Genomic DNA, 12,413 nt, shown 5'->3' on the forward strand with positions numbered 1-12,413 from the left:
GTAAAGTCACGTAGGTAGAAAGAAAAAGACTTTACCGGAAGAACCAAAGAGTCACGAACGCTTCAAATCAATATTGAACCTCCCTAACCTCCTCCATCACCTCCTGACTTGATCCACCCCCCCCCGTGTCCGCCAGACCTTCGCGCCCGTCTCTCGGGCCAGCTGCGCTCGCTGGAGGGCCGCGCGGAGGGCCGTGCGGCCCTGCTGGCCCAGATGCACGACTTCGTGCGGCGGCGCGGCGAGCTGGCCTCCGAGTATGCCCGGGGCCTGCAGCGCCTGGCCGACCGGGCCTCTCAGAGGGCCCCCTCCACGCGGCAGCAGCGGCGGCGGCAGGAGGAGGAGGACGGGGAGACGACGACGTCGTCCGGGTGAGTGGGTGGCCGTCGCAGTGGTCAGGAGATGTTAACTACCTCGCCTGGTGCTCAGGAGGTCGTGGGATTGATCCCGACCCTGACGCCTGTTGTGTATTTGCAGTTTGTGTGTCTCTCCGTCTCTCCCTCCCCGTGGTAGAGCGGATTGCTCTCCGTCTCCTCCGCTTTTCCCTCCTGTGTGTGTGTGTGGTACAATCCCTCTGTGTGTGTGTGTGGTACAATCCCTCTGTGTGTATGTGGTCAATCCCTCTGTGTGTGTGTGTGTGGTACAATCCCTCTGTGTGTGTGTGGTACACTCCCTCTGTGTGTGTGTGTGTGGTACAACCCCTCTGTGTGTGTGTGGTACAATCCCTCTGTGTGTGTGTGGTCAATCCCTCTGTGTGTGTGTGTGGTACAATCCCTCTGTGTGTGTGATACAATCCCTCTGTGTGTGTGTGGTACACTCCCTCTGTGTGTGTGTGTGGTACAATCCCTCTGTGTGTGTGTGGTACAATCCCTCTGTGTGTGTGTGTGGTCAATCCCTCTGTGTGTGTGTGTGTGGTAAAATCACCCTGTGTGTGTGTGGTACAATCCCTCTGTGTGTGTGTGGTCAATCCCTCTGTGTGTGTTTGGTACAATCCCTCTGTGTGTGTGGTACAATCCCTCTGTGTGTGGTACAATCTGTGTGGGTGTGTGTGGTACAATCCCTCTGTGTGTGTGTGTGTGGTACAATCCCTCTCTGTGTGTGTGTGGTCAATCCCTCTGTGTGTGTGTGGTACAATCCCTCCCACCCCACAAAGATGACAGGAGGTTCAACGTGGGTGGTGAGAGGGGGGAGAGGGGGGAGTTGGAGGGGCGCTGTGGGGTGGGTAAGTTTAGTGGCGGCGATGATGAAAGGGAAGAGGCGGTGTTGCAATGCTCACACGGAACAACAACACTCATCATCAGAAGCATTTCTCACCCCGCCATCTCCGTGTGAACTCACTGAGCCCTCATTAAGCCGTTAATTAGTTCCCGAGCTAAGGGATCTGCATGGTGCTGTCTACCCGTGCCTCCTCCTCCACCACCACCACCGCCGGTGAACGAGTGCAGATTCACGGGGAGGGAGAGAGGGAGAGCACAGGGAACAAGGGCGGTGGGGTTGGTGGATCATCGCACAGACGCCCCCCCCCCTCCCCCCTCCCCCTCCCGCGGGTTGCCCCGGAGGTGCCACACTCCGGGGCTCTCCAGCGCAGCGCAGCGAGTGGGCAGCGCACACCACGTGTCCGTTCTCGTACGGGGGATCGAGCGTTGCTCCCTCGCTCGCGTTGGGGGTTTTCCCCGGGTTTTCCGGTTTCCTCCTCCCACGCGGACTAAAAGCAACGCTCGCTAATTGACCGAAAACATCGCAACATGTGAGGCTTTAGTTTAGTCTTGCTCGAAAGGGTAAAACTTATTCTTATTTTTTTTGATACTTTGATTCTGGCAAAAAGGTCTATCCCATGATGCAGCTGCCCACCCCGCGCTATGCATGCTCTTGCCACGTGCGGCATCGCCTTGGTGCTGCTCGCCTTGTGGCGTCGTTCTCTCGCCTGACGCTGGCGGTGAGACGCGGCCATGAAGAAGGCTCCTGTCTCTGGTGAAAGCCAATCAGTTTCAAAGACGATGCATCATTTGTCTTCAGAGCGTGTTCGTTTGCATGTTAACCACGAGTACGCCTGGTTAATGCACTCCTTGATTCCTTGAAAAGGGTTTCTATTTGGTGCTTGAACATCTGAACACAACTCCTGTTTTATTGCCAGAAAGGGGACACACCCCATTTGTAATTCTGTGATCGTGGCAAAAGGTCCCCATGTCGAGTTGGTTGTCCTGTCGGCCCGCACCTCCTGCGACGAGCTCGGCGCGGCAGTGGACATTGCGAGAGAGTCCAGCGGAGAGAGCCAGGGGAGTGGTTCTCGGTGCCGCCCGGCAGCCTTCCAGCTCGGCCTGTGGCCCCTAGCCAGCCATTGCGAGATGCAACTTGCACGAACGATGACGCTGCTGCTGTGTGACATTCGTGTTTATATCCCTTTGGAGTGTTGAGATGATTTTTTAATTTGTTACACGGATGATGAAACTATTTTTTTTAGTTTACCAGGTAAAACCCACTGAGCTAAATAGATCATTTTCAGAAACGACCTGGCTATCACAAATTCATTATAATGGTAGGTTTTTACCCTTTTAACTGGTACAAAACTGACACCTTTATTCAAGGCATCATGTTTGCAATGACCACAACACAAGTAGTCAATAAAGCAAACAAAAAGAAGCAACTCTGATAAGGATAATAATATGCACTGTCCTTGAAGTTGATTGGCCCACACCCGAGACGGCTTTCTTTAGAGCCTAGTCCCCATTGGTGTAGGGCCAGATGACACCAGAAGGCGTACAACTCAAAAACAGTGCAATATCAGAGTATTGAGAGTTCGGGGTAAACATTTACACTATGAGATCTCTTTTACCAGTGGCAAAATATAATGGTAGGTTTTTACCCTTTTAACTGGTACAAAACTGACACCTTTATTCAAGGCATCATGTTTGCAATGACCACAACACAAGTAGTCAATAAAGCAAACAAAAAGAAGCAACTCTGATAAGGATAATAATATGCACTGTCCTTGAAGTTGATTGGCCCACACCCGAGACGGCTTTCTTTAGAGCCTAGTCTCCATTGGTGTAGGGCCAGATGACACCAGAAGGCGTACAACTCAAAAACAGTGCAATATCAGAGTATTGAGAGTTCGGGGTAAACATTTACACTATGAGATCTCTTTTACCAGTGGCAAAATATAATGGTAGGTTTTTACCCTTTTAACTGGTACAAAACTGACACCTTTATTCAAGGCATCATGTTTGCAATGACCACAACACAAGTAGTCAATAAAGCAAACAAAAAGAAGCAACTCTGATAAGGATAATAATATGCACTGTCCTTGAAGTTGATTGGCCCACACCCGAGACGGCTTTCTTTAGAGCCTAGTCCCCATTGGTGTAGGGCCAGATGACACCAGAAGGCGTACAACTCAAAAACAGTGCAATATCAGAGTATTGAGAGTTCGGGGTAAACATTTACACTATGAGATCTCTTTTACCAGTGGCAAAATATAATGGTAGGTTTTTACCCTTTTAACTGGTACAAAACTGACACCTTTATTCAAGGCATCATGTTTGCAATGACCACAACACAAGTAGTCAATAAAGCAAACAAAAAGAAGCAACTCTGATAAGTATTCTTAGGTTTTTTTTCGGTTAAGTCACGTAAGTAAAACATCAAAATAAAAATAAAAATAAAATAAAAAATCACGACGTTTCGGAGGCAACACAAGTCTCCGTCATCAGGTGGGACCGTCACAGCCGAATTAGCTGCATCAAGTGAAGCAATGATTCAAGATGTAATCCCTTATAAGCAAGTTGAAGGGAGGTGGAGAGGGGGGGAGAGCTTATCAGACTGTGGTAGCCAATGAATGGAAACGTATCGGGAGGAAGGAGGAGCGGTGATCAAAGACTGCACGTAGTGCTCAACACAATGAATGGACACGTGTCGGGAGGGAGGAGGAGCGGTGATCAAAGACTGCACGTAGTACTCAACACAATGAATGGAGACGTGTCGGGACGGAGGGTGAGCGGTGATCAAAGACTGCACGTAGTGCTCAACACAATGAATGGAGACGTGTCGGGACGGAGGGTGAGCGGTGATCAAAGACATCACGTAGTGCTCAACACAATGAATGGAAACGTGTCGGGACGGAGGGTGAGCGGTGATCAAAGAACAATGAAGAGATTACTGTTAAACACTGGGGATGTTAACACTCGGTGAAGTAAATTAAAATAGTGCCTGTCAGATAAGATGGTCCAAAAAGTGTAATTAAGTCTTTTTTGCGTGGTTAATAACATCTTTCCAGTGATTACTGAGTTTGTACCCATCATCACGGTTGAAATTATGTCTGTGTTTGTATATTTGTATGGCTTCGTGTACAAACCTTTGATGGTAACCAGGAGGTTTGCAGAGAACCTTGGTCTCGGAAAAGACAATTTCATGAGAGCCCGCCGAGTTGTAGCAATGATCGGCAACGGCCGAAGAATCAGTTCTGCCGTGTTTCAGATCTGACTTGTGCTCGCGGACACGATCAGCAACATGACGTTTTGTTTCTCCAATGTAGCAATCACCACAAATGCAACTCAATTTGTAGACTCCAGGATACTGTAAGTCAGGAACGACATCCTTCACAGATGGAATCAGATCACGGATTTTATGCACTGTACTGAATCGGACTTGGATCTTATGTTTGTTTAGAATTTTGGAGATCTTTTTGGTCACGCCTGCTATGTATGGTAACGTGATAGTTTTGGTCGGAGTTTCATGTGGCTGTTTCTTCTGTGTGGTGGGAGAAACCGCTTGGCGGATAGTACGGTCAGAGTATCCGTTCATCCTGAGGGCCCGATGTACATGTCTCAATTCACTGGTCAGGTGGTGTTGGTCAGAAATACCATGGGCTCTGTGGTATAGCGTTTTGATGAGAGAATTCTTTTGAGATGGGTGGTGGTGGGAATCCGGTTTCAAGTAGGAATCTGTGTGGGTGGCTTTCCTGTAGACAGAATGTCCCAAGGATCCGTCAGGTCTCCTCTCAAACAGAATATCCAAAAATGGTAGTTTGCTGTCTTTCTCTACTTCCATAGTGAATCTGATGGATGGGTGTCTAGAATTGATGTGGTCTAAGAAGTGGTTCAGTGCTGGGAGGCCATGTGGCCAGATGACGAAAGTGTCATCAACATACCTCTTCCAAAAGGAAGGACGCAGGGTGGATGTCTGGATGGCGTCTGATTCAAACTTTTCCATGAACATGTTGGCTATAACTGGTGACAAGGGGGAGCCCATAGGGGTACCCTCATTCTGTTTGTAGAAGGTGCCATTCCAGGTAAAATAGGTGTTGGTGAGGCAATGCCTCACCAGCGCAGGTACATCAGAATTCAATCCATGTTGGACTAAGTCCTCAATTATTGTTAGGGTGTCCGGTACTGGGACTTTGGTAAACAAAGATACTACATCAAAGCTGACGAGGATGTCATCCGGAGATAGTACCATGTCCTTAACCATAGAGACTAATTGTGTTGAGTTGAGTACTGCCGAAGAGGTCTTGCCTGTGAAGGGGAGCAGAGTATCTGATAGAAAACGGGCTAGTTTGTACGTAGGAGAGTTTATAGTCGACACGATGGGTCGTAGCGGGGTGCCTTCCTTATGAATTTTGGGAAGACCATAGAGTCTGGGAGGTCTAGCCGCCGATGGTTTTAGAGAGGGACGTTTGCTTGGTTCGATTAGGGAAGTCGAACTCGTGATGATACTGTTGGTTTTCGTCGTTAGGCTTTTAGTAGGATCGTTTTTAATTTTGGAGTACCATCATTAAGAAGGTCCAGGATTTTGTTGTTGTATGAGTCTTTATCCATGATGACCGTGGCATTGCCCTTGTCTGCCGAGAGGATGACTATATCATCTCTCTTTTTTCTTCGGCAGTACTCAACTCAACACAATTAGTCTCTATGGTTAAGGACATGGTACTATCTCCGGATGACATCCTCGTCAGCTTTGATGTAGTATCTTTGTTTACCAAAGTCCCAGTACCGGACACCCTAACAATAATTGAGGACTTAGTCCAACATGGATTGAATTCTGATGTACCTGCGCTGGTGAGGCATTGCCTCACCAACACCTATTTTACCTGGAATGGCACCTTCTACAAACAGAATGAGGGTACCCCTATGGGCTCCCCCTTGTCACCAGTTATAGCCAACATGTTCATGGAAAAGTTTGAATCAGACGCCATCCAGACATCCACCCTGCGTCCTTCCTTTTGGAAGAGGTATGTTGATGACACTTTCGTCATCTGGCCACATGGCCTCCCAGCACTGAACCACTTCTTAGACCACATCAATTCTAGACACCCATCCATCAGATTCACTATGGAAGTAGAGAAAGACAGCAAACTACCATTTTTGGATATTCTGTTTGAGAGGAGACCTGACGGATCCTTGGGACATTCTGTCTACAGGAAAGCCACCCACACGGATTCCTACTTGAAACCGGATTCCCACCACCACCCATCTCAAAAGAATTCTCTCATCAAAACGCTATACCACAGAGCCCATGGTATTTCTGACCAACACCACCTGACCAGTGAATTGAGACATGTACATCGGGCCCTCAGGATGAACGGATACTCTGACCGTACTATCCGCCAAGCGGTTTCTCCCACCACACAGAAGAAACAGCCACATGAAACTCCGACCAAAACTATCACGTTACCATACATAGCAGGCGTGACCAAAAAGATCTCCAAAATTCTAAACAAACATAAGATCCAAGTCCGATTCAGTACAGTGCATAAAATCCGTGATCTGATTCCATCTGTGAAGGATGTCGTTCCTGACTTACAGTATCCTGGAGTCTACAAATTGAGTTGCATTTGTGGTGATTGCTACATTGGAGAAACAAAACGTCATGTTGCTGATCGTGTCCGCGAGCACAAGTCAGATCTGAAACACGGCAGAACTGATTCTTCGGCCGTTGCCGATCATTGCTACAACTCGGCGGGCTCTCATGAAATTGTCTTTTCCGAGACCAAGGTTCTCTGCAAACCTCCTGGCTACCATCAAAGGTTTGTACACGAAGCCATACAAATATACAAACACAGACATAATTTCAACCGTGATGATGGGTACAAACTCAGTAATCACTGGAAAGATGTTATTAACCACGCAAAAAAGACTTAATTACACTTTTTGGACCATCTTATCTGACAGGCACTATTTTAATTTACTTCACCGAGTGTTAACATCCCCAGTGTTTAACAGTAATCTCTTCATTGTTCTTTGATCACCGCTCACCCTCCGTCCCGACACGTTTCCATTCATTGTGTTGAGCACTACGTGATGTCTTTGATCACCGCTCACCCTCCGTCCCGACACGTCTCCATTCATTGTGTTGAGCACTACGTGCAGTCTTTGATCACCGCTCACCCTCCGTCCCGACACGTCTCCATTCATTGTGTTGAGTACTACGTGCAGTCTTTGATCACCGCTCCTCCTCCCTCCCGACACGTGTCCATTCATTGTGTTGAGCACTACGTGCAGTCTTTGATCACCGCTCCTCCTTCCTCCCGATACGTTTCCATTCATTGGCTACCACAGTCTGATAAGCTCTCCCCCCCTCTCCACCTCCCTTCAACTTGCTTATAAGGGATTACATCTTGAATCATTGCTTCACTTGATGCAGCTAATTCGGCTGTGACGGTCCCACCTGATGACGGAGACTTGTGTTGCCTCCGAAACGTCGTGATTTTTTATTTTATTTTTTATTTTTATTTTGATGTTTTACTTACGTGACTTAACCGAAAAAAACCTAAGAATATGAATCTTTGCAGTCACGAAAGCTTCAAATCTAAAACTCTGATAAGGATAATAATATGCACTGTCCTTGAAGTTGATTGGCCCACACCCGAGACGGCTTTCTTTAGAGCCTAGTCCCCATTGGTGTAGGGCCAGATGACACCAGAAGGCGCACAACTCAAAAACAGTGCAATATCAGAGTATTGAGAGTTCGGGGTAAACATTTACACTATGAGATCTCTTTTACCAGTGGCAAAATATAATGGTAGGTTTTTACCCTTTTAACTGGTACAAAACTGACACCTTTATTCAAGGCATCATGTTTGCAATGACCACAACACAAGTAGTCAATAAAGCAAACAAAAAAGCAACTCTGATAAGGATAATAATATGCACTGTCCTTGAAGTTGATTGGCCCACACCCGAGACGGCTTTCTTTAGAGCCTAGTCCCCATTGGTGTAGGGCCAGATGACACCAGAAGGCGTACAACTCAAAAACAGTGCAATATCAGAGTATTGAGAGTTCGGGGTAAACATTTACACTATGAGATCTCTTTTACCAGTGGCAAAATATAATGGTAGGTTTTTACCCTTTTGTACGCCTTCTGGTGTCATCTGGCCCTACACCAATGGGGACTAGGCTCTAAAGAAAGCCGTCTCGGGTGTGGGCCAATCAACTTCAAGGACAGTGCATATTATTATCCTTATCAGAGTTGCTTCTTTTTGTTTGCTTTATTGACTACTTGTGTTGTGGTCATTGCAAACATGATGCCTTGAATAAAGGTGTCAGTTTTGTACCAGTTAAAAGGGTAAAAACCTACCATTATATTTTGCCACTGGTAAAAGAGATCTCATAGTGTAAATTCATTATAGCTCACCGAAGTGGCTTGGTTGGGTGGGTTTGTGAGGGGTTAGGTAGTTGGATGGGTGAATGAGTGGTTGAATGGGTGAGGGCTTGGGTGGGTCAGTGAGAGGGTGGGTAGGTGAGTGAGTGGTTGGGTGGGTGAGTGGGTGAGTGAATCAGTGGTTGGGAGGGTGGGTGAGTGAGTGGTTGGGTGAGTGGTTGGATAGGTTAGTGATTGGTTGGGTCAGTGAGTGAGTGGATGGGTGCATGAGTGAGTGGATGTATGTGTGGGTGAGTGAGTGGGTAAGGGAGTGTGTGAGTGGATGGGTGGGTAAGTGAGTGGTTGGGTGAGTTAGTGGTTGGGCGGGTGAGTGGGTAAGTGAGGCAGTGGTCGGGAGGGTGGGTCAGTGAGTGTGTGAGTGGATGGGTGGGTGAGTAGATATGTCAGTGAGCGAGCGGGTGAACGTGTGTGGCGTGCGTACCAACCGAGTAAATCTGGCTGTGGCCCACAGAGTGACCACAGCAACGACAACAAAAACCAACGACAGCAGGTGGATTCAGCCCCGACCCTTCCCTTACCGCCGAGGAGCCCTCTGCCACCGGGGCCACTCTGAGTGCGCAGGCTCCCACGAGGCCGGGCCGGTAGCTGCGTGCGGTGTGCGCGGTGTGCGTGTGGTTCATGGTGTGCGGTGTGCATGGTATGCAGTGTGCGTGGTGTGCGTGTGGTTCATGGTATGCGATGTGCATGATGTGCGGTGTGCATGGTATGCGGTGTGCGTAGTGTGTGTGGTGTGCGTGGTGTGTGCGGTGTGTGTGGTGTGCATGATGTGCATGGTGTGCGGTGTGCATGATGTGCATGATGTGCGGTGTGCGTGGTGTGTGGTCTGCGTGGTGTGCGTGGTGTGTGGTCTGCGTGGTGTGCGTGGTGTGCATGGTGTGTGGTCTGCGTGGTGTGAGCGGTGTGCGTGGTGTGTGGTCTGCGTGGTGTGAGCGGTGTGCGTGGTGTGTGGTCTGCGTGGTGTGCGTGGTGTGCATGGTATGCGGTGTGCGTGGTGTGCGTGTGGTTCATGGTATGCGGTGTGCATGATGTGCGGTGTGCATGGTATGCGGTGTGCGTGGTGTGTGTGGTGTGCGTGGTGTGTGCGGTGTGTGTGGTGTGCGTGGTGTGCGTGGTGTGCGGTGTGCATGATGTGCATGATGTGCGGTGTGCATGATGTGCATGATGTGCGGTGTGCGTGGTGTGTGGTCTGCGTGATGTGCGTGGTGTGCGTGGTGTGTGGTCTGCGTGGTGTGAGCGGTGTGCGTGGTGTGTGGTCTGCGTGGTGAGCGTGGTGTGCATGGTGTGCGGTGTGCATGGTGTGCGGTGTGCATGGTGTGCGGTGTGCGTGGCGTGCGTGCGGTTCATGGTGTGCGGTGTGCATGATGTGCGGTGTGCGTGGTGTGCGGTGTGCGTGGTGTGTGCGTGGTGTGCGGTGTGTGCGGTGTGCGTGGCGTGCGGCAGGCGCGCGTGGCGCTCCGCGGGCGCCGTGCCCGCCCCGTGCCCACGCTCCTGCTGGGCCCTGCTGCTCGCCGCCACGCACGGGGAGGCGCGCTGCCACGCGGCCATCGCGGAGGCGTGCGGAGGAGCGGTGGCGCCGCGGTTGGCGCGCATCGCCGACAGCTCCGCGCGCCTCTCCAAGAAGGTGCGGGGGAGGGGGGAGGGGGGGAGTGGGGGTGGTGCGGGGGGGGGGAGTTGGGGTGGTGAGGGGGGGGGAGTGGGGGTGGTGCGGGGGGGGGAGTGGGGGTGGTGCGGGGGGGAGAGACCCCGGGGGTTTGGTTGTGGGGTGCAGGTTTTGGGCTGCGCGTGGCTACTCGCTTACCCCCCCCCCCCACCACCCTGGATGTATCGAGATCATAGACACCCATAGACCCACACTGAGACCCATAGACTCACACTGAGACCCATAGACTCACACTGAGACCCATAGACTGGCTTAGAGAACCATAGTCCCACACAGAGACCAGTAGACTCACACTTAGACCCATAGCCTAGCGTAAAGACCCGCAGACCCGCACAGAGATGCATAGAGGGATGTGGTGATGATGTGTGGTGACCTATTGACCTCGTGACCTATTAACCGTGTGACCCGGCCACCTGGCGGTGCAGGGCAGGGACCTGGGGCAGCAGCTGCAGGAGGAGCTGCTGAAGTTCGTGACGGAGATCGGCGCGGTGAGTCCATCCAGTGGGTGTACTCCGCCGCACTGCACTCAGCCTTGCCACAACCACCGGCTCGCGGGAGCTGAATGCGTGGCCATATTGAGGACCGTGCAGACCACCGCGGTGCTCGGGTGAACGAGGTTGGGGCCGTCGCAGCACGCGGCAACCGCCGGGCTCACTCCGTGCGCTGATGGTGCTGGTGCTGGTGGTGCTGCTGGTGGTGGTACTGATGGTGTGTGCTGGTGGTACTGATGGTGGTGCTGGGGCTGGTGATGGTGGTGGTGGTGTTCGTGGTGGTCGTGGTGCTGCTGAGGCCCAGTGCCGGTTCAGAAAATCGTCACTGGTGTTGGCCGTGAGCGGAAATCGAACTCGCGTCACTGGTTTCGAAGCTCAGTGCGCTAACCGCTACCACTGCTGCTCCCCAACACCACCACCGACCCCACCACCACCACTCCCACCACTATAACCATCACCACCACCACCCCCAACACCACCACCGACCCCACCACCACCACTCCCACCACTATAACCACCACCACCGGCACCACCACCCCCACCACCCCCACCACCACCACTACCACCACCACTACCACCACTACCCCCACTACCACTACCCCCACCACCACCACCCCCACCACCACCACCACCACCACCCCCACCACCCCCACTACCCTCACCATCACCACTACCACCACCACTACCACCACTACCCCCACCACCACCACCACCACCACCCCCACCACCACCACCACCACCACCCCCACCACCCCCACTACCCTCACCATCACCCCCACGGTCCCCTGCCCATCTTCCCTCCGCAGACCTCCAAGGCCTACCGCCTCTACAGGGCCCAGGCCCTCGCGGCCGACACGAAGCTGCGGGACGCAGAGCGGCGCTTGGGTGGGGGGGGCGCCTCGGCCGCGGGGACCCCCGCCAGGAGCCCCTCGCGCAAGCTCGCTCGCCTCCTGGAGAAGGTGGCGCCTGCACGCCCATCGGCGTCCCTTTGACCTGCTGTCCCGTTTGACCCTTTCATAATTCGACCTACCGATTGATTGCTTGTTCATTTGACCTTTTGTACCGTTTGACCATTTGACCATTTCATAATTCGACCTACTGATCGTTTGATCGTTTGTACGTTTGACCTTTTGTACCATTTGACCTTTTGACCATTTCATAATGCGACCTATTGATCAATTGATCGCTTATCTGATTGACCTTTGTACCGTTTGACCCTTTGACCGTTTCATAATTCCACCTATTGATCGCTTGCTTGCTTGTCCAATATCCTCGGATCGACTATTTGATCGATTGACCTTGTTGACCATTCTATAACCTGACATTGATTGTGTGTACCATTGAAAGTTTGACCTTTTGACTGATTGACCATTTTAGCATTTAATAATTTGACCTCCTGGTTCTTTAACTACTTGACCACTTGTCCATTTGACCTTTTGACCAATTGACAACAAATTTAAACTATTTGTTATTTTTACCAGGTCAGGGTCTCCATTGAGCTACGTAGTCTCGCTTTTTGACAAACGACCTGGCTAGCACACGTGATGACAGCTTAACGAAGTGGCTGATCATCATCATCATCATCTTCGCGTGGAAAATTGATAGTGGC

At 51.1% G+C, this 12,413-nt stretch overlaps 1 protein-coding gene across 1 annotated transcript in view; it reads left to right on the forward strand.

Moving 5' to 3' along the window:
- The window catches only part of LOC144945698 (rho GTPase-activating protein 4-like), a 49,331-nt gene that overhangs the window by 9,966 nt on the left and 26,952 nt on the right, over window positions 1-12,413 (forward strand). The window contains exons 3-6 of the mRNA XM_078874266.1: window positions 137-368; window positions 10,094-10,274; window positions 10,739-10,801; window positions 11,611-11,763. Of these exons, the coding sequence (XP_078730392.1) occupies window positions 137-368; window positions 10,094-10,274; window positions 10,739-10,801; window positions 11,611-11,763 (629 nt within the window). The remainder of the gene's footprint in view (window positions 1-136; window positions 369-10,093; window positions 10,275-10,738; window positions 10,802-11,610; window positions 11,764-12,413) is intronic.

Source organism: Lampetra fluviatilis, chromosome 38 (assembly GCF_964198595.1).
Source record: "Lampetra fluviatilis chromosome 38, kcLamFluv1.1, whole genome shotgun sequence".
Classification (NCBI taxonomy): domain Eukaryota; kingdom Metazoa; phylum Chordata; class Hyperoartia; order Petromyzontiformes; family Petromyzontidae; genus Lampetra; species Lampetra fluviatilis.